At 33.9% G+C, this 25,839-nt stretch overlaps 1 protein-coding gene across 2 annotated transcripts in view; it reads left to right on the plus strand.

Moving 5' to 3' along the window:
• The first annotated feature begins 676 nt into the window (after positions 1-676).
• Positions 677-25,839, plus strand: part of mRpL39 (mitochondrial ribosomal protein L39) — a 64,379-nt gene continuing 39,216 nt past the window's right edge. The window contains exons 1-2 of one of the 2 annotated variants that reach the window (XM_075382254.1): positions 677-911; positions 5,893-6,093. In XM_075382254.1, coding sequence (XP_075238369.1) covers positions 830-911; positions 5,893-6,093 — 283 coding nt within the window. In that variant the 5' untranslated portion in view covers positions 677-829. The remainder of the gene's footprint in view (positions 912-5,892; positions 6,094-25,839) is intronic. The other variant, XM_075382255.1, reaches the window with a different exon arrangement.

Genomic DNA, 25,839 nt, shown 5'->3' on the forward strand with positions numbered 1-25,839 from the left:
GGAGACTGAACATAATCTTAAAAATTATATGACGACGTATTTACTTGGGAGATGGCTAGTCTTGCTCAGGCTAGGAGGTACTTACTCACTGAGTTGGTGTATTGGTGAATGCGTCTTCCCAAATTACCTGATTTGGAAGTTAAGAGTTCCAGCATTCAAGTCCTAGTAAAGGCAGTTACTTTTATACAGCTTTGAATACTAGATCGTTGATACCGGTGTTTGGGTTTCAATTAACCACACATCTAATGAATGGTCGAACTGAGACTGTACAAGACTACGCTTCATTTACATTCATACATATCATCCTCTGAAGTAATACCTTAACGCTAATTCCCGGAGGCTAAACAGGAGAAAGAAAGGCTAGGAGGTATATAAAATAAAATTAACTTTAAAACCCACAAAAAAGGAGATTTTCTCTTCTACGTTACTCCGTCCTTTTTAACAAAACACCAAACAACTTTCGTAGAGAACAAACCGTAAATTTTGCTTAAACGTTTTATTTCTGTTTTAGCCAAATACTGAAGAGGAGTTGCTATAAAAGAAGAAGGTCGTGAGAAAACAAAATTCCAGTACTCAAATAGCTAGTTTTTTAATAATGAGATATCGAATTTATGTTTTTCAGTTTGTTAGTGAAATTTTTTGTCTAGTTTAATATCATTCAACGATCAGTTCAAAATTAACTTAGCTATCAAAACTAAATCGTGTGTGTTTCGGTTTTTTAGGTTATGAGGTATGAAGTTTTTCTTTTGCGTTGATGCATATTACATTCATGCCTGAAAATCATTAATGTTCTTATGAGTAAATTGGGTGATTTGGTTTTGAAAGTAAAATGAGTTGTGCAAAAATCAGTCATTCTGTTTCTCGTTTAGCTAGAGACCAGCGACTCCATCATGCGTCACGAACCATATTCAGTAAGTAACATCATTATTTTTGTTATTATTGGTTGATTAGAAAGAATTTCATGAATATGATGATAATGATAATAATAATAATAATAATAATGAGGTATTTGTGTTAAGACTGAATAGGTTAAATTAATTAGCAAATAGTTTGCTACTTAAATATTTTATTGTTTAAATTGCTAATTTGTATAGCAAAGAAAATACATTTAGGTCTTTTCCAAGTAATTATTATACATTTTTAATGAAAGAATGTGTAAAAAAAATCGTAAATCACTTATAATGATGTACGATTTTTAATGAAAAATTACTGTGTTTTCAATTAAATGATTTGTTTGCAAGTGTGTTATTATTTGTAACATGTGCATTAGAATGTTCTGTTTTTTTTGATAATTATAATTTTGTATTTTAAATGATGACAGAAATCGTGTAATAACAATTTTTCTTGTGGCAGAAAATCCATCTGTGGCGGAAAAGTAACATATTGCTATTACTTAATTTTACTAGAAACACTTATATGACCATTTACAGTTTGTTGATGATAGATTAACTTTTTAGTATATGAGAAATGCGAAACCTGACCATGATTTACAAACTCTGTATTTAAAATGCAGATGTCAGTAATAGTGCAACAGCAAACTTAATAAAATAATATACTAACACAGATACATTGATGACTATAAAATACTGTACAAAAACAGCACAGTGCAATATGAACAACTATTAACATACATTAACAAAATATATCATAAATTTAACTTTGCATCTGAATATGAGCACAGTTAAATAGATAAATTTTGATATTATTTTGTTATTCACGTTATGTATATTATCCTAATTGTTACATTTCTTTTACTATTTCAGTTTTATTCCTATTATTATCATCTTAGTTTTCATCATAGTTTTAACCCTATTTTATTAATATTTTAATATCCAAGAAGAAGCCTCTCATTATTTTAACCCGGGCAATGATAGTGCAAAAGGGTTCTTCATCTCAGAAAAAAATAAAATTCTTAACTTCACCATCATAAACATAATCAGCAAAAGCACTTTTTCAAAATATACAGTAAACCAACAATGACAGATATTCATACTCAGAACAATTCAAATACCCAATTCCACAGATCTATTTTTAGAAGTACTTTCAAATATTCTTATTATTCCCATGCCACAAGACCACATAGCAGAACTCAAAATTATAAAATACTTCACATAACAGCACAACCATTGTATAAATTGTATGTTGTAGTAGTATACATTGCTACACAAAATAAACAAAAATTAAAAAATATACTACTAGGTTGCATTTAAAAAAAACGTTTTAAAGGTATGAAAAATGTAGGCTACAATACATTAACAGGTGCAAACAAGGACTCGCAAAGAGAAAGTACACTTCTCAGGTTTTTCTTACAGGAATTATGACTTGACTTTTCAAATGGATTGCAACAGTACATTTTACTTGAAGCTGTAGAAGTTGATGGTTCCCTGTTGGTCATTGTATTCTGGTCCAAGGCTGTGATGAATTAGTCATAAAACTCCAAACCTGTAGAGAAAGGCATGCTCGGTTAACAAAGAGTGACTGAAAAATCTGAAAAAAAATTTTTTTGCATCAGTTTATAGATATGATCAATCCTCTTAGGGAGTACACCACTGAACTTTCTGTTCCAAGAGATGATCCAGGCTGAATATTACTTTACTCGTCAACATATCACCATCACTTTAGAGTACTGTGCAGTTGAAAGCAATGGAAAACTACAGATGCTTTTTTCCAAGAAAATGTAACTCTGCATTTTCATGCCTTCCTTGGTAAAATATTCCTGAGATAAACTAGTCCCTCGCTTGGATCTCCAGATGGGGACTACTAAGGAAGGGGTCACCAGAAATTTAAATAATAACATTCTACGAGTTGGAGCGTCGAATGTTACAAATATAAAAAAGGTTGGTAGGTTAGAAAATTTAAAGAGGGAAATGGATAGATTAAATGTAGATGTAGTAGGAATTAGTGAGGTTCAGTGGGAGGGGGAAAATGACTTTTGTTCAGGTGATTTTCAGGTTCAAATAAAGGGCAAGCAGGAGTAGGTTTCTTAATGAACAAGAAGACAGAGAAGAGAGTAGAGTTTTTCAAAATGCATAGCGATAAAATCATTGCAATAAGGATAAAATCAAAGCCTAAGCTTAACGATTGTTAACATCTATATGCTTACAAGTGCCCATGATGATGATGATGATGATGAGGTAGAGTGTGTATACAAAGAAATTGACAAAGCAATTAAACACATAAAAGGGGTATGAAAATTTAATAATAGTTGGAGATTGGAATGCAAGCATTGGAAAAGGCAAAGAAGGAAATATTATGGGTGAATATGGGCTGGGAAAAAGGAATGAAAGAGAGGACCAACATATAGAATTTTGCAGGAAGTATAATTTAGTAATTGCCAACACCAGTTTAAAAATCATAATAGAAGAATATAAACATGGAAAGAGCCAGGTGATACTGCAAGGTATCAGAAAGATTATATCATGGTTAAACAAAGATTTAGAAATCAACTTGTTGACTGCAAAGCTTACCCCAGGGTAAGCTATCAATGTTGCTATCAATGTCTGTTCTGTTCCAGAACAGACATTGATAGCAACCATAATTTAGTGATAATGAAATGTATATTGGGGTTTAAAAACATGAAGATAGAGTTCAGATGAATCAGTGGAATTTAGAAAAACTTGAGGAAGAGGAGATAAAGAAGATTTTTGAGGAGGACATTGCAAGAGGTCTGAGTAAAAAAAATAAGGTAGAAAATGTAGAAGAAGAATGGGAGAATATTAAAAAGGAAATTCTTAAATCAGTATAAGCGAACTTAGGCGAAACAAAGCAAACCGGTAGAAATTCATGGATGTCAGAGGATATATTGCAGCTGATGGTTGAACCTAGAAATTATAAGAAAGCTAGTGATGAAGAAAGTAAAAGGAACTATTGCCAATTAAGAAAAACTATAAACAGGAAGTGCAAACTAACGAAAGAAGAGTGGATTAAAGAAAAGTCTTCAGAAGTGGAAAGAGAAATGATCATTGGTAAAATAGACGGAGCATACAGGAAAGTTAAGGAAAATTTTGAGGTACATAAATTTAAATCTAATAATATGTTAAACAAAGATAGTACATTGATTTATAATATGAAAGGCAAAGTAAATAGGTGGGTGGAATATATTGGAGAGTTATACAGAGGAAATGAATTAGAAAATGGTGTTATAGAGAAAGAAGAGGAAGTCGAAGAGGATGAAAAGGAAGAAACAATACTGAGATCTGAATTTAAAAGAGCATTAAAAGATTTGAAAGGCAGAAAGCCTCCTGGAATAGACAGAATATCTGCAGAATTACTGCACAGTGCAGGTGAGGATGCGATAAATAGATTATACAAACTGGTGTGTAGTAATTACAAAAAAGGAAGTTCCATTAGACTTCAAAAAGATGTTATAGTCATGATATCAAAGAAAGCAGGAGCAGATGAATGTGAAGAATACAGAACAGTTATCTTAACCAGTCGTGCATCAAAAATCTTAACTAGAATTCTGTACAGAAGAATTAAGAGGAGAGTGGAAGAAGTGTTAGGAGAAGACCAATTTGGTTTCAGGAAAAGTATAGGGACAAGGGAAGTAATTTTAGGGCTCAGAGTAACAATAGAAGGAAGATTAAAGAAAAACAAACCAACATTCAAAGGCATTCAATAATATAGAATAAAAAAAATGTTATGGAATAAAATGTTCAGCATTTTAAAAAAAAATTAAGGTTCAAGTACAATTGCTAACATTTATAGGAACCAAACAGCAATAGTAATAATTTAAGACAATAAGAAAGAAGCCGTAATAAAAAATTGAGGCTCTTCCCTATCCCCATTACTTTTTAATCTTTACATGGAACTAGCATTTAATGATGTTAAAGAACAATTTAGATCCGGAGTAACAGTACAAGGTGAAAAGATAAAGATGCTTAAGATTTGCTGATGATATAGTAATTCTAGCTGAGAGTAAAATAGATTTAGAAGAAACAATGAACAGATTGATGAAGTCCTATGCAAGAACTACCGCATGAAAATAAACAAGAACAAAACAAAAGTAATGAAATGTGTAGTAGAAATAATGTAGATGAACCACTGCATATAAAAATTGGAAGAGAAAAGATTATGAAGGTAGGGATTTTTATTATTTGTGAAGTAGAATTACTAATGATGTATGAAGCAGAAGCGATATAAAATGCCAATTACCACAAGCGAAACAAGCCTTCAGTCAGAAATATAATTTGTTTACATCAAAAATTAATTTAAACGCACCAAATTAGAATAATGTCTAATATATTCAGTTACCTTCATGACCTCGTTCACCAGACTTTGAAGCCTTTGTTTAGTGGCTTTCTCATCCTGATTTTTTACATGGAACATTCACAATTAAAGCATTATTTTCACATTTGAACACATGGATGAAAGCATACATACAAGTATTTGACTTGTAGTAAACTAGCTGTAGTAAAGACAATTTCATTGCAAAGATTTTGGTTATTTCTACATTTTATTTTTTTCCGTTACACAATCCCTGTTCATCACTAGCTACATCTTAAGATTAGAATTTATTTATTATATTTTTGAGAGCTCCAGGAGGTTAAAGCAGCAATAAGTGACATACTGAATATCAGTGGTTTCTGGTTTCAGTAATTGTGAGGCAATTGTGAGTCCTAATTGAAGAGTATTTTTTAATTAGTTTTAATAGCTGTTAATATTACTTATAATCATAAACCATAGCAAGAAAATTTTCCCATTTCAATCTCTATCTTTTGGGAGTTTTAATAGAAGAAAGTTTTTCTTAACTATGCCTGTTATAGGTATATAATATACACATTAGTATAATTAGCATTTCTGGTGTGTGCGTTAATTTCATACTGTTGACTTTTGTTCTTGGAAGTTTTTGTTTAATGTTTTAGGAATCTTTTAAATCATTTTATTTTACAGGGTCAAGGAGTACAGCATCACCTTCTGCTAACTTGATTGAATCCAAAAAAAGAAGAAATGATATATTTAATTCTCAAATAGAAATCCAAAAAGAAAGAATAGGACGAATTGAAAAAATAAATGTCCTTTATAAAGGTTTGCCGAAAGAGACTGAATTAGTTTTGAATAAATATATATCAACACCTTACAATGTTGCTCAACGTAAGTATTGCGGTAGATTTGACATTTTCATTTTTAGATGTGTACTTTTGGAAACTGCATCGCAGTTTATAGATTTGTTTTATCATCATTGATTGTAAAAGTATTATTTTTTTTTGAAAGTAGTATTTAATGAGTTGTATGTTAGTATTTATGAAATTGTAGTTTATAAATGTAGTTATTCTGTTTCTAATTTTTTTTTTAGTGAGGTCTATGTAAAGCAACATTTTGCATCCATTTCTCTTTCTTCTGAGTGTTTTCTTTTCTGGTATTCTAATGGTTTATTCTTTTGTTTTTTTTTCCTTTCTCTCTTCAGACCAAATGTTGTTGGATTCTTTTTTCTCCTCTTGGAAACCCTTAAAATCTTGTACCAGTTTTCTGAACATTGTTTTCTATCCAAATATTTTCACTACTTTTAAATCTTTTTGAACCGCTAGAATTTTATTTATTATATTTTTGAGAGCTCCAGGAGGTTAAAGCAGCAATAAGTGACATACTGAATATCAGTGGTTTCTGGTTTTAGGAATTTTTTCTGGTCCATTGATTTTCATTTTTTGTGTTGTAAATGTGTTTAAAAATTTGTTTTGTGAGCCTGTTATCATTTATTTATTCTCATAAGTTGGCCAAATTCTTTGGCCTTCTTTTTCTAATTGAATCTTGCCATTTTCTCAGTTTCATTGTATTTGTAAATATCTTTATTACTTCTCAATTTGTATTAATTTTCACCTTTGGTTCTATGATTATTCTCAAGATTTTTCTTTGCTTTTTCTATTGTTTTTATTTCACTGAGATTCAAACAAAAGATGCATTCAGATGCATACAGGCCTTTTGGTCAGATTACCGTATTCTTATGCCTTATTTTAACTTTTATTGAATGTTCATTTTTTTTTGTAAAATATCTTTTGTTAGTTGGTTGGGCAGTTCTATTTTTCTTGTTATTGTTTGATTGGCTTCTTTATCTAAACCATTAATTTGGATTATTTCTCCCGGATATTTAAATATATTTACTTTTTTTGATTTTCCATATTTTGTATTTGGGGACTTGGTGAAAATGTTTGATGTTGGTCATGAATTTTATAATTTTAAAGGAAATTATTATTCTTGCTTTCTCTGTGATTTTTTTTGGTAGTTTACTTGTTCTGCTACCATTTTGAGATTTTACAAGAAAATTGCAATGTTGGCAGTAAATAGCTAGGCAGTTAATTTAAATTCCTTCCAGTTTTGAATTTAATTTATTTGATGGTGTGTTCCACCATCAAAAAAATAAATGAAAAAAAAATATGAAAGAAATTCCAATTTCTTTCATATTTTTTTTCTTTCTCTTATTACTCTGTGTGGGATGCAGTTAAAGAGAGTTTGTGATAAACCATCCATTTATACTTCTCTTTAATTTTCAATTCTGAATTTTCCCTTGAATTTTACTTTAGATTGTGTTTGTAACTGTCTATTTAGAAATGTTAGTCATTTTGGGATGAACATAAATTCTTCTAGGATGTTAAATAAGGAAGCACTATTAATTAAAAAATATGCGTTTTTGAAAACTACAAAGACTGTTATATAGTTTTATGCTTTGCCATTGTATCTCTTATTTTTGTTTTAAGGTTCCAGGTTTGTTCTTTTTTCTGAATCCACCTTTGTATTCTCTCAGTTGTTTGTCTATGATGGTTTATTTCTAGTACATGTGAGAGGATTTTGTTTGTCACATGTAAGAGAGAAATTCCTCTATAGTTATTTCCTTTTTTATGGTAGATACATTATTATATTTTTTTATGGTAGTATATTTTTTTCAATTTTGTGGAATTTCATCAATTTTCAATTTCTCTTATAGAATTTCTTCAGCTTCTTATGTTGGTTGTTTTTGTGACTATTTATATAATTTTGCTATGATCAAGATCAAGCTGTGCTATCACTTGCCGCCTTGTATTTTAATTTTTGGATGATTTTGTCTATATTTTTTTTTCAGTAGGTGATTGCAAGATTTTGGTTCATGGTTCATTTTGTAATTGGAATCTTTCCTTGGGTTATTGGAACTTTAATAGTTTTTCAAAATATCTTGCTAGAATTTTACAATTGTCTTTGTTGTTAAGGCCTAATTTTCCACCTTTATCACTGAAGCAAAGACTGGGTGGTTGGTATTTGGTAAGCCTTTACTTGAATGTTTTGTAAATGCCCCTCGTGTTGTTTTTCATGAAGTTCTCATTGATGTGTTCGTTTGATTTTTCTCATATATTCTTTTAGTTATTGTGATAATTTTGGATGTTTGTTGAGGATTAATCTAAATCTTAGATAATTTTTGTTTGTCTTAGAGAAGTAACATTTTATCCAGGTTTTAATTTATAGCTGCTTCACATTACCATTCCACAATCTGTGTTTTCTATTTATTTCTATAGGGCAGATATCTTTGGCTTTGTTTCTGTTAGTTTAACTTTCACTTCCTCCCAATTTTTGGTTTTGTGTCAATCCATGACAAGTGATCCAGTTTTGAAAATTGTCCCCAGTTGACCATCTCCAAATATCATCAAATTTTTGGTGTAGGTTTCTCATAGTCTGAAATGCCATTTTACCAAATTGCAACTCTTTATCTGCTATGACTGATTTTTTGTGGCCTCTTGAAAAAGGGGTACTTACTTATAGTTTGTGGACACATGTAAAAATTGTTTTCTTTAACTAACAATTTTTACAGCAATAATAAAGATATAGATTCAAATTGTGATATTGTTGGTTAATGTTTCATGCAAAGTTAATGTTTCATGTCATAAGTTTATTTTGGAACCTGGTTTTGAGATATAGCAGCATAACAGCTGAAGTTCAGCCAAACATTTTTTGTAACATTTTGGAAGTCAAAGTTTGAGCTTATATATTTCCTTATCTAACTCTTTAATTGGAATGAAACTTTGTAATTCCAAAAAGGGAATAATTATATATAGGATCCTGCAGTTTCAAAGCAATTGAATCTTATGTTAGGAGAAATCCATCACCAAATTTGGCAAAAAAATTTTTATCATGATTTTTGGCCCATTGAAGGCTTATGTCACAGGTATACCTTTTCAGATTTTGTTAGTTTTATAATAGGTGGAAAGGGCAGCTTTTAAACATAATCCATCCATTTTGTTTTTTTACATGTATATTATAGTAGGTAAGAAGCTTTTCAAAAATAATTAATCTTTTGCATGTGACAGATTTTTAATCTGTGAACATTTCTAGTTAATTAAGACAGCTGAAGGCGGAAAAAAATTCAGTGCTTAAGAATATTATTAGATTTTTAAAGAATGTTTTAAAATTTACAATATCTTGAAAAAAATTTGCAGTGTTGCAGAAAATTTTTGACTATTGTAGAACTTTCTTGGCTGATCTGAAAAAATCCATTTCCTAAAATGTTCTAGAAATTTTTTAAATGTCCTGGAAACTCCATTCTACAGAGCATTATAGAAAGCTCCAGAAAACTCCATTCTCTGAAACATTCTAGAAATTTCTGGAAGATTCCATTTCTTCTAGAATATTCTTTATTTTGAAGAAAGGGTATATAAGCATCAGCTTTTTGTGAATTAGCATAGTTGTTTGTGAATAACTTCTATAATTAGTTGTGACATTTATTATCTCCAACTGTGTTTTGAATTATTTTAAAATGAATGAATTCTTGGCTCCTGCCCTTTTGGCAAGCCTGATGACTCTGAATGCCACAACTCTTTAATTTTTAATTATGCAAAACCTTTTTTTGTTGCCTGTGAAAGAACTATCAGCAATGGACAAAGAACTTTTACAGCAGCGATCGGGAATTAGCTTTAATGAAGATGCTGACATATGTTCCTACCATAAAGCTGTTTTGTTAACAAAGTTTGAATTCCTACAGAAGGATTGCTGTAATTTATTTGGAAAAGAGTTGCAAAAGGCCAGAAAAGGATTGTGGTCTATTGATATTGATTCTGCTGACCGATTAAAAGCTTTAACAGATAATGACTTCAAACCAGGTCAGAAGTTATGCCCATGATGTAGGCAAGAATTGGCTCAAAGAGAGATTCAGCCAAAGGATGATTAACCAGAATCAGATTCTAGTGATTGGAATTGCTAGAGGCTTCTGGAAGAATGAATGCCTTACTGTCACCATTTGTAATCCCCTTTGAAGCTTAAATATGTCAGCAAACAGGATTCTAAAGGCTGTTTGAAGCAGAAGGTAAGAAGAGCACAAGATGCTATTGTTGCTATAGCAGCTGCTGCTGCTGGTTTGAGTGTAACTGGTATAATTCAAACATTAAAGAGTAAGCAGTGTCAAGGATGTAAAGATCTGGATATCCTGGTTGAAGAGCTCAAAGCCAAAATTTTGGTCTCAGCTCGCTGACAAGTTCAGATTTTGACAGTGGTACCCAGTAGCTGGAGTATTAAGAAAACAGCTGATGAATTGCTGGTTACAAATGGTGAAGCAGGCCAGAAAGCTCAAATCTGACGTTGGTATTTTGGCGACACCAGAAAATAAGAGGAAAAAATTGAAGGATGATGTTAGACTACCGGTTCTCAAATTTTTGAAGATGATGAATTTTCCAAAATCTGTCAAGAAAAGAAAGATTTTGTTTCAGTTAGGATCAATGATGAAAAAGTTCACATGCAGAAACATCTACTTCTGTGCAATTTAAAAGAGACATTCATAGCTTTCTGCATATGTTATGGCCATGAAATTCACTTCTCAAAATTTTGTGAACTTAGGCCAAAGTGGTGCATTACATTTGGTGCTGCTGGCACACATTCAGTTTGTGTTAGTACCATTCATCAAAATGTGAAGCCCACAGTTGTTGCAGTATCCATCAAGGATGATTACAAGGTACTGATTGAGAAGACTGTCTGGATTGGAGTCCTATTTCTTAAATGAGCTTAAAAATTATTTCTTGGAGAAACTAATAGAATATAAGCAGTGGATTAATACAGATAGAGACACATTGGAGTTGCATCAAGCGAATATAGAAAGTTTAATTGAAGAGCTTTCCTTAAAGGTTTTTGCCTGCCTAGCCACCATTTTGTTTCAAAACATCAAATTTCATATTTAAAACAACTGAAAGAAAATTTAAATGATAATCACACCATTATTCTGATGCATTTTGCTGAAAACTATTCACTTGTTGTTCAAGATGGTGTACAGAGATTCCATTGGGAAAACTGCCAAGCTATACTGCATCAATTCATGGTTTATTACAATAAAAACGAGCTTCAGAATCTTAAAATTTGCTTGGTTTGCGCCATAATATCATTGCTGTTCATATATTTTTGACTTAATTAATCAAATACTTGAAACAGTAATTGAAATAAAGCATGTACACCACTTCAGTGATTGTTCAGCTGCTCAGTACAAGAATTTTATCAATTTTTGTCACCATGAAGAAGACTTTGGGATAACAGCTGAATGGAACTTCATTGGTACTTCCCATGGAAAATCAAGTTGTGATGGAATTGGAGGTACTACAAGATGATTAGCAGCATGTGCCAGTCTTCAGCAACTTATAGAAAACCAGATATTGACACCAAGAAACTTATTTGAATTTTATAAAAAAAATATACCAGGAATCAGGTTCTTTTTAGTTCCTTGTAGGAAGTATTGTGATCATGAAAAATCTCAGTTTCCAGATTTTAATGGAAATATCCATTTTGAACATCCCTGAATCCATTTTGACTAGTTTTGGCATGACGTCTGGTACATACGTACATACAGACATCATGCCAAAACTAGTCAAAATGGACATACATCCAATTGTAGTAAAAATGTACATACGTATGTATGTAACTCGCATAACTCAAAAACGATTAGCCATAGGAAGTTGAAATTTTGAATTTAGGACTATTGTAACATCTAGTTGTGCACCTCCCCTTTTGATTGCAATTGACTGAACCAAAAGTGTTCCAAAAGCCCAGAATCCAAAAAAAAATTGGATTTTGGACTCTTCCTTAAATGCAGTAATAAGCCCTCATTGAGAGCTTTTCAACGATATATCATAAGTGGTACTTATTTTCATTGGTTCCGGAGTTATAGCCTAATAAAATATTTGGATCTTAGGATAAGGCACATCGGTTCAAATCAGACTTCATTTTTTTTCTTAATTTTTTTTTTTTTAATTTAAATATATTGATTTATTAATAATTATTAACCTCTCATTGTAAAAAAAATTTTACGATGAATAATAATTCAATAATAAAAAAAAAAATTAAAAAATGTCTGAAGTTTTTCTTGAAATAAAATTTTACGTACTTTTCATTTTAAAAAAAATGTGTAAATGTAATTTAATAGGCGTACAAGGAAGTCATGCGTTGTCCACATCAGATTTTTTTATTCCAAGAGAAGTTGAGAAATCTGACATGAACAGGAAAGCCAGTTTAGTAGTGGTCACACAATTGCTGGAACAAGAGAGGACCACCAGTCAGCAAAGCTATAATCCAAGTCAGCAGAGTCTCAAAAGATTCTTCAGTAATTTGAAGCTGATGTTTATGAAACTGATAAACTTATTTAAGGCATATCACTTGTCAGCTTGCAACCAGGCCACTATGTGAGTTGCATGTATGACAATACTTGGTGGATTAAAAATATATGTGATATATCTTTTGAAGAACATGATGCCCTTGTTAGTTTTATGCACTGTCTTGGTGCAGCTCATTCTTATCTTTGGCCCCCTAGAAAGGACACTTGCTGGATTCCAGAACAGCACAAAAATGTGCTGTTGAAGCATTCAAGAGTGAAGCTACTCTTGAAGCTTCATCAATGACATCATCAGGATGACAATATATGCACCCAGAATATATCTAGTCTATGATTGAGAAACAGTTTAAGCTGAAGTGGGATTAAAAGTATTCTGCCTAAAAGGTTTCTGACTACTGTAGATATTTTTATTTTATTTTGAAGCTACTGTATTCTATAATACTGTAATATTTTATTGCACTCTGTCATTACTACTATAACTATATATCATTTTGTTTTTGATTTTAGTATTTTTGTGCATGTGTAATAAATATTTTTAAAAATTGTACTTGCCAACATAGATATAATTAGTTGAAACTGTCTCCTCTGTATTCAATAGGAGGCAAGATACAGCTAATATAGTTAAAAACTTTATATTAACAGCCAGAAAAATGGATGACAATACTTAATAAAAAATTACTTTCTATTAGAATGTATTTATTTAATCCATAAACATTATGAAAAACTTGTCCCTGTGTGAAAGATGCATTATCTTTGAACTGTTTCTTCTCCCACTTATAAAATATGGGTCAAAAGACAAACTGCATGGATTTTGTAGTTTAAAATTTGCTCTTTCTAGTTACTATAAAAGTAACAAAATCTAAGAAGCTGTAACTGAGATATAAGCTTTCAAATGCTGGTCAAAAATTGAGCTAAAAACATTTTGACCAAATTTGATGATGAATATCTCCTGACATAAGCCTGCAGTTGCTTTAAAATTTTAGGATGTTACACACAATTATGCCCTTTCTCATTTTACAAAGTTTCATTCTGATTAAAGTACTAGATAAGGAATTATTTAAACTCAAACTTTGACTTACAATGTCACAACTTTTTAGCTGAATTTCAGCATATTCCAAAACCAGGTGCTAAAAGAAACTTGTGAATAACATATTTGAATTCGGCATAAAATTTTAACTGAAAGTTTTAAAACTCAAACATATAGCTTTATTATTGCCTTCAAAATTATAAGTCAAAGTTAGAATTTTTTACATGTATGCACTAACTACCAGTAAGTACTGGTAGTACTTACTACTAGAAAATCAGCAATAGCAGATACAGAGTGACAATTTTGTAAAATAGCATTTAAGACTTACAGTGAATGTCCACGCAAAATTTGATGAAGTTTGGAGATTGTTGACTGGGGATCCCTGGTCCATTTGACATAGAATAACCCTTTAATTGTTTGTCAGTTTTTCTTTTAAGTAAGAATTAGTTTCTGGATTATTTCTTAAATTTTCTGTTAATCTGATTCTTTTATTTAGCCTTTTGTTTACTTTGTTTTATGGGATAGGTCTCACCTTGATTGTTGTGAAACAGTGAGCAGACTCAATGTTTATGTGCCATTGGACATTTTAGATTTCTTTCAAATTTATAAAGAAAATGGCAAATGGTCAATCTTTAATTCTCCTAAATTTAGCGTGGGGGATCGCCTTGTTTTCTGTTGAGTATTTTAAATAAAGTGGACATTAATTTTAAATTGAATACTTTATATAATTTGATTAGTTTCTGCCCTGTTATATTTGTGTATTTTTGGACTGGGAAATTTTGTATGGTTTTCTGATATACTTTTTCTGTCTCAATTTGTGCATTAAAATCTTGCAAAATTTTTATGCGATCTTTTGGTACTTATGAATTTTATTTTCTAACAGTTACCAAAATTCTTCTGCTTTGTGTTTATTTCTTTTATTATATTTATTAATTGGAACATGGCTCCATGTGTACAATATTGTTTTCAGATTGAAAAGTTCATATATAAAGAATGTGATATTAGTTCAACACTACATTCAGAATGAGAAAGTGTATTATTTATTCCTAAAATAGGAATATAATTTTTTATAAATGGAAGTTCTAACCGTTGTGCGAATTTATGAGTACAAAAATTCGCTTGATGGCCTGAGTCTAGTAAAATTCGACATGTGTGAGTATTACCATGTACATCATTGGTAATAACATAATGCGGTAGATAAGATTATGTTTTTGTTTGATTGCAATTTAAATAAGGAATGATTGTTATTTTCAGACTTATTGTCTTTTAATTTAGATTTAATATTATTTATATAAATAAGAGGTAGTATGTTTTTGACTACACATCTCACATACACTACTAGAATAACATTCGTCAACTGAATGACCTTTACCTAAACGATTTACACATTGTTTACCTAATAACTGAAACAGCAATTGTGACGTTCCAGAAATTCTTTCCGTTCATAAACCGAAAAGTTTAAAAATTCCTTTCAACACTCTAAATAATGATTAGAATTACGAATTAGACATTGCTTATAATTAAATTTTGAATAATGGCTATAATTATTTGTCTTACCACTGCTTGTTAGCATTTATGTTAAAACATTTAGTGAGGATTTAGTTCCATTGTTGTGTCGCTGTCCCTTGGAGTTGTGTTTTAAGATGTCTTGATGGTTTGACTTATTTGCATTAATATTTTCAAGTATCTCTCTTCTAAACAAGACGGAACGTAATGCAAGGATAGCGGGAGTTTGTTTTCTCCCTACTAATTGCAGAACCTGAACAAATGTCTCCTGCTGCAGAGTCTTTCTATTTTACTTGGCAGGTTATTATTTATCTGTTAGGTTGTTATTTATCTGTTTTGTGGCGGTTATAGATTTTTTTTTTGTTTTATTTTATTTATGGACAGATTTCGTATTTGCATTCCAGTCCCTTAGACGAATGAGAAACAATTGACTAGGGCTGATACGAAGAAACTAAGCATGTATGTGATTTGTACTTCCGGCAATATTCCCCTTCAGTCCATCTTCTGAAGTCCTTTCTGTCGAACAGAAATTTGCCTGGAGACCCTAGTGTTTGGAGGAAGACACATGTGTATCCGAGAAGGGTTTGGGGGGATTGTGTGACCGTCATTGGGCTGGTTCACCTGAAACAGACATAAAAAGGAGGCATGTTCTATATTGCAAGAAAGATATAACAGACTGCATTCAGGACAATATGACAAACCTCTCATGTTTCTACGTATTAAATTTTTATAAAATTTTTTTTTTTTTTATAAAGCACGGCAAAATCGCTCTTAACATTCCCACACGCACGAGTGTGCACAAAAAACTTAATAATGTTGAAAAATATTAATTAGGATAGTACAGGCTTAGATTCAGATGTTTAAATAAAAGTTGAAAGTCAATAATTTATTTAATTTATCATTTTGAATAATTAAAAGTGGTCTACTAGTAGTTAACACTGGCCAGGTAAGATATATTTCCGTTAGTAATAGCGAATATTAAATTAGGTTAGGATCAACATAATACTAAGTCAATGGATTTTGAATAAAAGGTTTAAAAGATATTTTATTTTGTTTATTTAACTGAAGACTTCCACTAACTTGACTGTAGACAAAGAAAAGGGTCCGAGAAGGTCTCTTATCTATTCCTGTTGAGGACAGCTTCGGAGCATAATACATCAAAACCATATGTTCAATTATTATTAAGCACCTCGTTAAGACATTAGATTTTATCTATATCTATTCTATTGTAGGATGTTAAAATGAGATAGATTAAATTAATATTGGTTCATGTATTTATTTTATATTTAATTTGAATAAAATACAACACAAGTAAGTGTTTAATTATTTGTTAAACACTAGTTAGGATGTTATATTATATTTTCTAATTCATTAGTATTTTATGATACTAAAATGTAGTAAACAAAATTGATTTAATTTTGGTCAAAAAACCCGTACACATTCATGAGCTGTAACAACTTTACGTGCACATCTCTTTTTAATGACCTCTTTTTTTTAAAAGATTGCCATAATTTCTGGGAGTTCACCCGATGTTCACCTGTTGGTTCACCCGATGTATAGGCTCCTGGACAGGTTTATCATACACATACCCTCGGTACGCATGTCACGGTGGTTCATTTAACACGGCGTGAGGCCTTTTCCTCACACTTTGCGGTGTAGGGTCCTCTCGGCAGATGTCCCTGAGATGGCTGTGCTCGGATACGGCCGCTCTCCCAAAAAGTCCGCGCGCCTGTGCTATGCCCACTTCCGACACGATTTTTATGTCCGCATCGTAGCGAAGTGTGGCGTTTCTGACAAACCACGGCGCTCTGAAAATTGTCCGCAGTTCCACGTTTTGGAGGGCCTCCAGCTTTTTCTGGGACGTAGAGCACAGCAGAGCCCCCCATGCGGGTAGGTGTATGGCAGAATTGGCAAGACGTAGAGTCGGTATATAAGTATTTTAGTCGTCAGCGGAATGGGGCTGGCTCGATTAAGCACTGAGTATAAGGAAGCCCTGGCGGTCTTTGCCCTCTGGAGCTGCGGTTGGAGTCTCTCGACCGCGTAATCCATATTTCGGGATGTGTAGTAATATTCCGTATCATCGGCGTATAAAGCGGTGTTGACGCCTTCCGACAACGACATATCGTTTGTACATGCAGTGAATAGAATCAGCGAAAGGGCTGCCCCCTGGGAAACCCCGGTGGTTATCCCCCTGGTAGTTAATAAGGATCCCTCAACGCATACTGCGAACTGTCTTCCCAGTAGCTTATTAGCTTGAAGACCTTATTAGCTTGATGTGGCGGCCAGGGACCGTCATGTGAGCGAGTAGGCCGTCATGCCAAACCTTTTCAAAGGCTTTAGCCACATCCAAGAAAACGGCCGCGGCCACCGCTTTCCTGTTCAAGCCTCCGACAAGATTATCCACCAGTCGAACTAGATGGAGGGTCATCGAGTGGCCTTCTCTGAACCCGAACAGCTCAGGCCGAACCTCCGGCCCCAAACATCGCCGAAGTTGCTCGAGAAAAATTCTTTCGAACATCTTTGACAATGGAGATATTAAGGAGATCGGCCTGTAACTCCGGAGGGAATATAAACTTTTCCCTGGTTTGGGCAGGCATACCTCCTTCGCCGTTTTCCAGTATTCTGAAAAATACCCTCGTATAAAATGGACGTGAAAAGGGTGGCCAGGGTCGCTATGAGAGCGGGTGGGAAAAAAATCAAATTAAAGAAAAAAATTTTTTTCAAAAAAAAAACTACCGATATGCTCGGGCCTTGATCCCGTCCACCCCTGGGGACTTATCGGGGCTTGTGGCTTTGATAGCCGCGGTCACTTCTGCTTCAGTGACACGGTCTATTTCGTGGGGGCATCCTCTATCTGAGCGAAGTAGTCCGCGCGGAAAGAGTCCACCTCGGTAGCATGGTCGTTGTTCGGGCGGCGTTTGGAGTGAACTGTTCCTGCAGTTGTTCGCAAAGACTTCTGCTCGGTCCGACTCGGAATAAGCCAAGAAACCTCATCGTCCCAGCACTATGTGGCGAGGCTTCTTTCCTTCGCGTAGCCGTTTATTCAACCTGAACACCGAAGAGATGTCCGATATCGAGATGAGGTAATCTGTCCAAGATTCTTCGCGATTTTTTTGTCAGCAGTACTTTCAACCTGCCCGTTATTCTGTAAAATGCCCGCTTGTCGTCTGGGGACAGGGTGAAGCGATATCTCCTCCTCAGCCGGCGCTTTTCCAAGACTGTCCCGGAGATGTGAGGTGGGAAATCGTTACGGAGGGGCCGTTCGGCCTTCTCCGTAGTGCTACAAGACAGAGCCTCGTTTACGGACGACATGATGCAATCGACCGTGTCGTCGATGTCCTCCGGTGTGGTCAGGTGTTCTGGATCTACACCTGTTAGAGAATCTCACGGAACATTCTCCAGTTCACTGACCTTCGGGGAGTTGGTACTGAGTTTCGCCCGGCCACTACTAGTACTAACCCCAGTAAGACTGGAGAATGGTCCGAGCTGAGGTCCTCGATCGTTTCTATTGCGAACGGCATTTGTACCGCCCTCAGTATGGCGATGTCGAGCACGTCAGGTCTCGACCAACCATTTGCATTCACGAAGGTGGGCACTTCAGGGCCTATGACGACTAGCCTGCGGGCCCTCGCCTCTTTGCATAACAACCTGCCATTAGCATTTATTACGTTGCTGTTCCAAGACGTGTGCTTAGATCGCCCATGAGTATGAAGGGACCATCTAATTTTCCAGCACGGCATCTAGGTCAGTGCCAGGCACAGCTGAGTTCGGCCTAATTTATGCCGAGATCATTCTGTATACTGCGCCTAGATGTTGCACATGTATGCAGGTCTGTTACATGACATCGGCGTAGACCTCGACCCGCATATGCGTGATTCGTTTGTGTACTAAAATAGCGGTTCCGTCGCTGGCGGGGCTTCGGCGTGACACTACCTTGTCGGTTCTGTAGGTGAAATAGGTTGTAGGTGAAAGTCAGTGATTTGTTCGATTTTGCGATTTGGTGCGTTTCTGCTAACAGTATTATCAATTTGTGGTCATCGGCCAGACGGCATAGCTGCACCATCTTGCCTGCTACGGAAAGCGCGTTCCTCTGCAGTAGTCGCAAAGTTTTCCTGCCCATACCGGGTGAGTAAGGTCAAGAGGCTTTCAATCAAGGATTGGAGTAAGTCCCTAATAGATTTCGCCTGTAACAGGCGGGGCAATACAGCCAAAATTTCGGGCAGGACGTCCTTTATTGACATCCTCGACAGAAAGTCGTTCCCGGCGCTCTCCTTCAAGGACGCGACTTCCGGCTTTTTCCCGCCGGGGCGGCTGGATGTTTTTGCCGCCACCTTTGGTGAGCGCGGAGCCTCGGGAGCTCTTGTGGGTTTTGCCGCAGGTAGAGTGTTGGCGATCACCCGGATGTGGTTTTCACGAAATTTTGGCTTCTGTTGTCGCCTGTGTTCAGCCCGGGATAGCCGCGGGCTGAACCTCTTGCGGCTGGGGTTTTAATAACCCCCTGCCGACCCGCGTCCAGTTACCCCATGAGTGATCACGGACTTTTGTGGGGTGCTCCTTGTAATAAGAGCAGCCCCTATAATTTTTCGGCTGAAGCCCCTTGCAATTCGCGCACAATGCTCTTCTCGCGACTTTAGGCAAGACGTCATTTCGTGGTCCCCACCACTTTTGACACAGAGCTGCGCCCTATGGCAATAGCTCAACAAGTGGCCGAACTTTTTGCATCTTTGGCATTGATCCTCCTCGTGACACGAATCCCGTCACTGCTATTTTAACATACTGTCCAGGTCATAGATGCCCCTGGTGGCTGGCTTTCTTTTAAGTGTCACAAGGCATGTAGGGGTTTCCCTACCATCCCTTTTGGTCAGCTTTTTCACTGACACCATGTCATAGCCTAATGAGGTGAGTTTCTCTTTCACTTCTTTGCATGTGGCCTCAAAGGGGATACCCCAGACCACAACTTTAAGCTCCCTCTTCTTAGGAAGCTGGTAAGTGTGGAAGGCTTTCTGAGTGCAGAAAGCTTTGCACTTCTCAGAAATCGCCTTTGCTGCTTAATTGCAGCCTTACTGAGAGCCCAGTGCTCTTTTCGACCAGTCGTCCACACAATATGGCAGATGTGGCTCTCACCAACATGGGCCACTCCATAGAGCAGTCCAAAATTATGGGCGGGATTTTCTCCTGCTTCTCAACCAGAGGTTGTGAGGGGGTTTCCCCTGCAACTTCCATGGTGGCAGCTGCCGTTTCCAGACCACCCTCAATTGTGTTTGGCACCATGGATTCAATGTCCATGGCTACCAACACCTCGTTCTTGGCCCTCTTGTGGGCTCCCAAGGTTAGAAACTCTCCACTGGAGATTTCCAGGGACGGAGAACGAGGAGGTGGTGGGCGATTAGTCGCCATTAGCCTAAATTAAAAAAAAATTAAATCTAAATCTTAACACTAGTATAAGTTTAAATTCACAAAAAGAATAAATTAATTTAATTAAGTGGATAACGGCTTACATTAACGTAAATTACTAATACAAGGTGGTGGTTAAACCTGGAAAAGTCTCTATCAGTGAACAACTAAACAAAATTTAAGTAAAATGATTTACTTAATACTAATCACTACTTAATCTATTAAATAATCTATAGTTCAAAAGTAATTGAATTACTTTGTCGTAAGCCTAAAAATAAAAGCTGCATATTTAACTAATTATTAGATTCTGGTAAAAAAACGAAATAATATAATATAATATATAATAATATATATATATATATATATAATATTATATAGTAATATATATATATAATATTTAATAAAATAAAAGTAAACGATGTTAAAACTTATCTGGTTTGACCGGAAGGTGAAACAAAAGAACGTTATCGCTGGCTGGACTGGGCAACCTAACGGTATGTTGATGACACTGGAAATGCTATTCAGGTACACACACACACAACAAAGAGCAGTAACTGCATTGGCTTCTTGTTCAATTGTCGTTAGCTTAATAATTGTAATTTACATTCAAAACTGCATAAATCATCTTCAACCTGTACACAATCTGAACAAATATCCTCATCATCTTCTAGTTCATGTTGTGTTTGAATGGCATCATATTCCTCTTGAAGGTTTCTTAATTTAATTCGTAAAAGATGAATATCAACTTGAGAGACATTATATATTGTTATAAAGGATTAATTGGTCCTCTCTGTCTAATTAATTGTTCTCTGTTCATTATGAATTAATAATGTTAAATATAAATATAAATTAAATAAGAAATAATTAAATGAAATTACTGGATGGAATTGAAGAAATAAGTTGTTGTAGGCTGTATTTCATTTGAATAATTGGCAACTGTAATGACTCCTTTTTGATTAACCATAAATTGATATGTTGAAAGATTTATAACGTATAACCTGGATTGTCTTTGATTGAAGAATGCCAAAATAAATCAAATCTTCACATATCTGTGGCATGGATACCAAAAAAAGTGGTTCGAATAACTGTGCTTAAGTACACCTTTATTTATTCAGAACTTATGCCGCTAGATCACTAATTTTTCAGAAGTTTTTTGAAAATATAAAATTAAATATTTAGGAACAACATAACATAGAAATAAACAATTAGAAATGTTATATGTTATAACGGACGGTGTATTGCTGTGCACATAGGCTGGCTTACTGTGCTATTAACTATCCTGAACAACTCTGACAATGTACTGCGTAAGTATACAGAGCTATATAAAATGTTTTCATAAAGGAATGACTATCTAGCTGTTCCACCCTTCCTATCAGTCTATCTCTCTTGCATGCAATGTGCACAGCTATATGCTGCTTGCTATAGTTTAAACATGATTAAGTGATTTTTAAATCATTCTGCACATTTTTTATTACATGTATATTTTGTATTGTTATCTGTATGTCCTGAAGGTTGGCAACTTGTGATCAGTTTGAAAGAGTGAAAGGCTATTTGTGCTCGTTACATTATTAGAAAACTTGGCAGTAGTTTAAAAATTTCAGGGTAGTTTATTCACACATTAGATTAAAAAAATTTCCTTACTAAAGCCTGTATTTTAAATCAGTTGATCAATTTTAAAAATTGACTATCAAAAGAGAAAAAGGAGTCAGTATATGTTTATTTTGAACAAAATATTTTTAGCCCTTGGGTGAAGTATACCATTTTAAAAGTGTGGAAGAACTCCTGTGGCATATCTGATGCAAATATTGTGAATAACATCTTATTTCTTTAGTTGCAACTTCATAGCAGATGACTGTACTGTGTATTCATCTAATATGGACATTTTGTATATCTGTATCCAGATATCCATATATTAATATAGTTATGAAAGGATGTATAATTTATTTTTATTATTATTTTTTTTTATTGCAAGAATTATAGTATGGCATTTCAGTTTATTCTGTTTAACCTGGGAATTTATAAAAAGGTTGATTAAGAAAGATTTGTTGGAATACAATGAGAGTTATTGGGTATCAGATTGATTATTATTGTCATGTTGTACTAAGACAATAAACTGTGAGTAGTCTGGAAATATTAATATATAGGAAGTTTCACCTGGAAAGGACACTGCATAAGAAACTAAAGTTTTTGGATGATAATTTAATTATTCAAAATGGACGTCAAGAGAGCAATAGATACAGTGGATATATTTGATATAAGTGAATAAGAGCAGATTATATTTGTATTTCAGGCAATATTTTGCATTTAATTACCTCATTTAGGATTAGTACTGAACCATTTTAAGGCCAAAGAGTCATAGAGAATGTTCTGTACCATTTTGTGTGTACTTAGAGTTTGCCTGATATTCTTCAGTTTTGAAGCAGTGTTGAATGATGCCGTTCCACTTTTAATAATGGTGTTTTCTTTCAGTAGTTCTATAACAGATCTGTTTAAAGATGATTATGAGATTTATTGCTCTCACATAAATCAATTGTGAAATACATTTCCTTTTTGTTAGTCCTTTTCAGACAGTATTTGTGGGACTAATATAACACAATTATTTTTAACGTAATAAGTTCACAAACAATTTTAAATAGGGGAGACTTTCAAATTGTAGATTTTATGCTTTATTGCATCTGTGATGTGGAAAATGTTTAGGAACCTTACTATCATCTGCTTTTAACCTCTTCATCTATTGAAATTCACAATTTCACTTTCTATTATACATTTCTCAGGTGAACAGAAAATCTGTTTCAGATGTATTAAATAATTAAAAAAATGTAATTGAGAATATTTTAACTGTCTTCTTAATGAAAGTTAACTATTTCCTGAGAGAAATTTTATTAAAATTAAAGTAGAATAAAAACTGAATAATTTTATTCAACATGACTCGTTGGTATATATATTATATAAAAATCTGATTTAGGCACCACATGACTTCCTTTATGTCTATTAAATTACATATACACATTTTTTTTAAATGAAGAGCATTTAAAATTTTATTACATTAGTAACTTACATATATTTTTTTATTTCTATTATTGAATTATTCAAACTAGCAAACACAAAATAGCGAAAGAAGATTGGATTAAAGAAAAGTGTTCAGAAGTAGAAAGAGAAATGAACATTGGTAAAATAGACAGAGCATGCAGGAAAGTTAAGGAAAATTTTGGGGTACATAAATTAAAATCTAATAATATGTAAACAAAGATGTTACACCAATTTATAATACAAAGACAAACTCGATAGGTGTCGAAAGTTATATGGAGGAAATGAATTATAAAATGGTATTATAGAGGAAAAAGAAGAAGTCAAAAAGGACAAAAGGGGAGAAACAATACTGAGATCTGAATTTAAGAGAGCATTAAAAGATTTGAATGGCAGAAAGGCCCCTGGAATAGACAGAATACATGTAGAATTACTGCACAGTACAGTTGAGGAAGCGATTGATAGATTGCACAAACTGGTGTGTAATATTTATGTAAAAGGGGAAGTTCTGTTATACTTCAAAAAGGGCGTTATAGTCATGATACCAAAGAAAGTAGGAGCAGATAAATGTGAAGAACACAGAACAGTTAGCTTAACTAGCCATGCATCAAGAATCTTAACTAGAATTCCATACAGAAGAATTGAGAAGAGAGTGGAAGAAGTGTTAGGAGAAGACCAATTTGGTTTCAGGAAAAGTATAGGGACAAGGGAAGCAATTTTAGGGCTCAGATTAATAGTAGAAGGAATATTAAAGAAAAACAAACCAACATACTTGGTATTTATAGACCTAGAAAGGGCATTCGATAACATAGACTGGAATAAAATGTTCAGCATTTTAAAAAAATTGGGATTCAAATATAGAGATAGAAGAACAATTGCTAACATTTACAGGAACCAAACAGCACTAATAATTGAAGAACATAAAAAAGAAGCTGTAATAAGAAAGGGAGTCCGACAAGGATGTTCCCTATCCCCCATTACTTTTTAATAGAACTAGTAGTTAATGATTTAAAGAACAATTTAGATCCAGAGTAACAGTACAAGGTGAAAAGATAATGATGCTACAGTAATTCTAGCTGAGAGTAAAAAAGATTTAGAAGAAACAATGAATGGCATGGATGAAGTCCTATGCAAGAACTACCAATGAAAATAAAAAAGAACAAAATGAAAGTAATGAAATGTAGTAGAAATAATGAAGATGGACCACTGAATGTAAAAATAGGAAGAGAAAAGATTATGGAGGTAGAAGAATTTTGTTATTTAGGAAGTAGAATTATTAAAGATGGATGAAGCAACAGTGATATAAAATGATGAATAGCATAGGTGAAACGAGCCTTCAAATTTAAATTGATGTAATTTTTGTTTACATCAAAAATTAATTTAAACGTCAGGAAAAGATTTTGGCAAGTATATGTTTGGATAGCTTTATATGGAAGTGAAACTTGCACGATCGGAGTACCTGAGAAAAAAAGATTAGAAACTTTTAAAATGTGGCGCTATAGGAGAATGTTAAAAATCAGATGATTGGGTAAAGTGACAAATGAAGAGGTGTTGCGGCAAATCGATGAAGAAAGAAGCATTTGGAAATATTTAGTTAAAAGAAGATACAGACTTATAGGCCACCTACTAAGGCATCCTGGAATAGTCATTTTAATATTGAAGGGAAAAGTAGAAGGAAAAAATTGTGCAGGCAGGCAACATTTGGAATATGTAAAACAAATTGTTAGCAATGTAGGAAGTAGGGGGTATACCGAACCCACCGGGTTGGTCTAGTGGTTAATGCGTCTTCCCAAATCAGCTGATTTGGAAGTCGAGAGTTATGGCGTTCAAGTCCTAGTAAAGCCAGTTATTTTTACACGGATTTTAATAATAGATCGTGGATACCGGTGTTCTTTGGTGGTTGGGTTTCAATTAACCACACATCTCGGTAATGGTCGAACTGAGAATGCACAAGACTACACTTCATTTACACTCATACATATCATCCTCATTTATCCTCTGAAGAATTGTCTAAACGGTAGTTACCGGAGGCTAAACAGGAAAAAGAAAGAAAGAAAAGAAAGGGGGTATACCGAAATGAAACGACTAGCACTAGATAAGGAATCTTGGAGAGCTGCATCTAAGCAGTCAAATGACTGAAGAAAAAAAAATTGAATTATTATTTATTGTAAATTTTTTTTACAATACGAATTTAATAATTGTTTGTAAGTCTCATTCGAACCATGTGCTTTCCCCATCTGAGATCCAAATATTTCATTTGGCTATAACTCTGGAACCAATGAAAATAAGTACCACTTATGATACATCGTTGAAAAGCTCTCAATGAGAGCTTATTACTGCA

This window comes from Lycorma delicatula, chromosome 1, assembly GCF_047948215.1.
Source record: "Lycorma delicatula isolate Av1 chromosome 1, ASM4794821v1, whole genome shotgun sequence".
Classification (NCBI taxonomy): domain Eukaryota; kingdom Metazoa; phylum Arthropoda; class Insecta; order Hemiptera; family Fulgoridae; genus Lycorma; species Lycorma delicatula.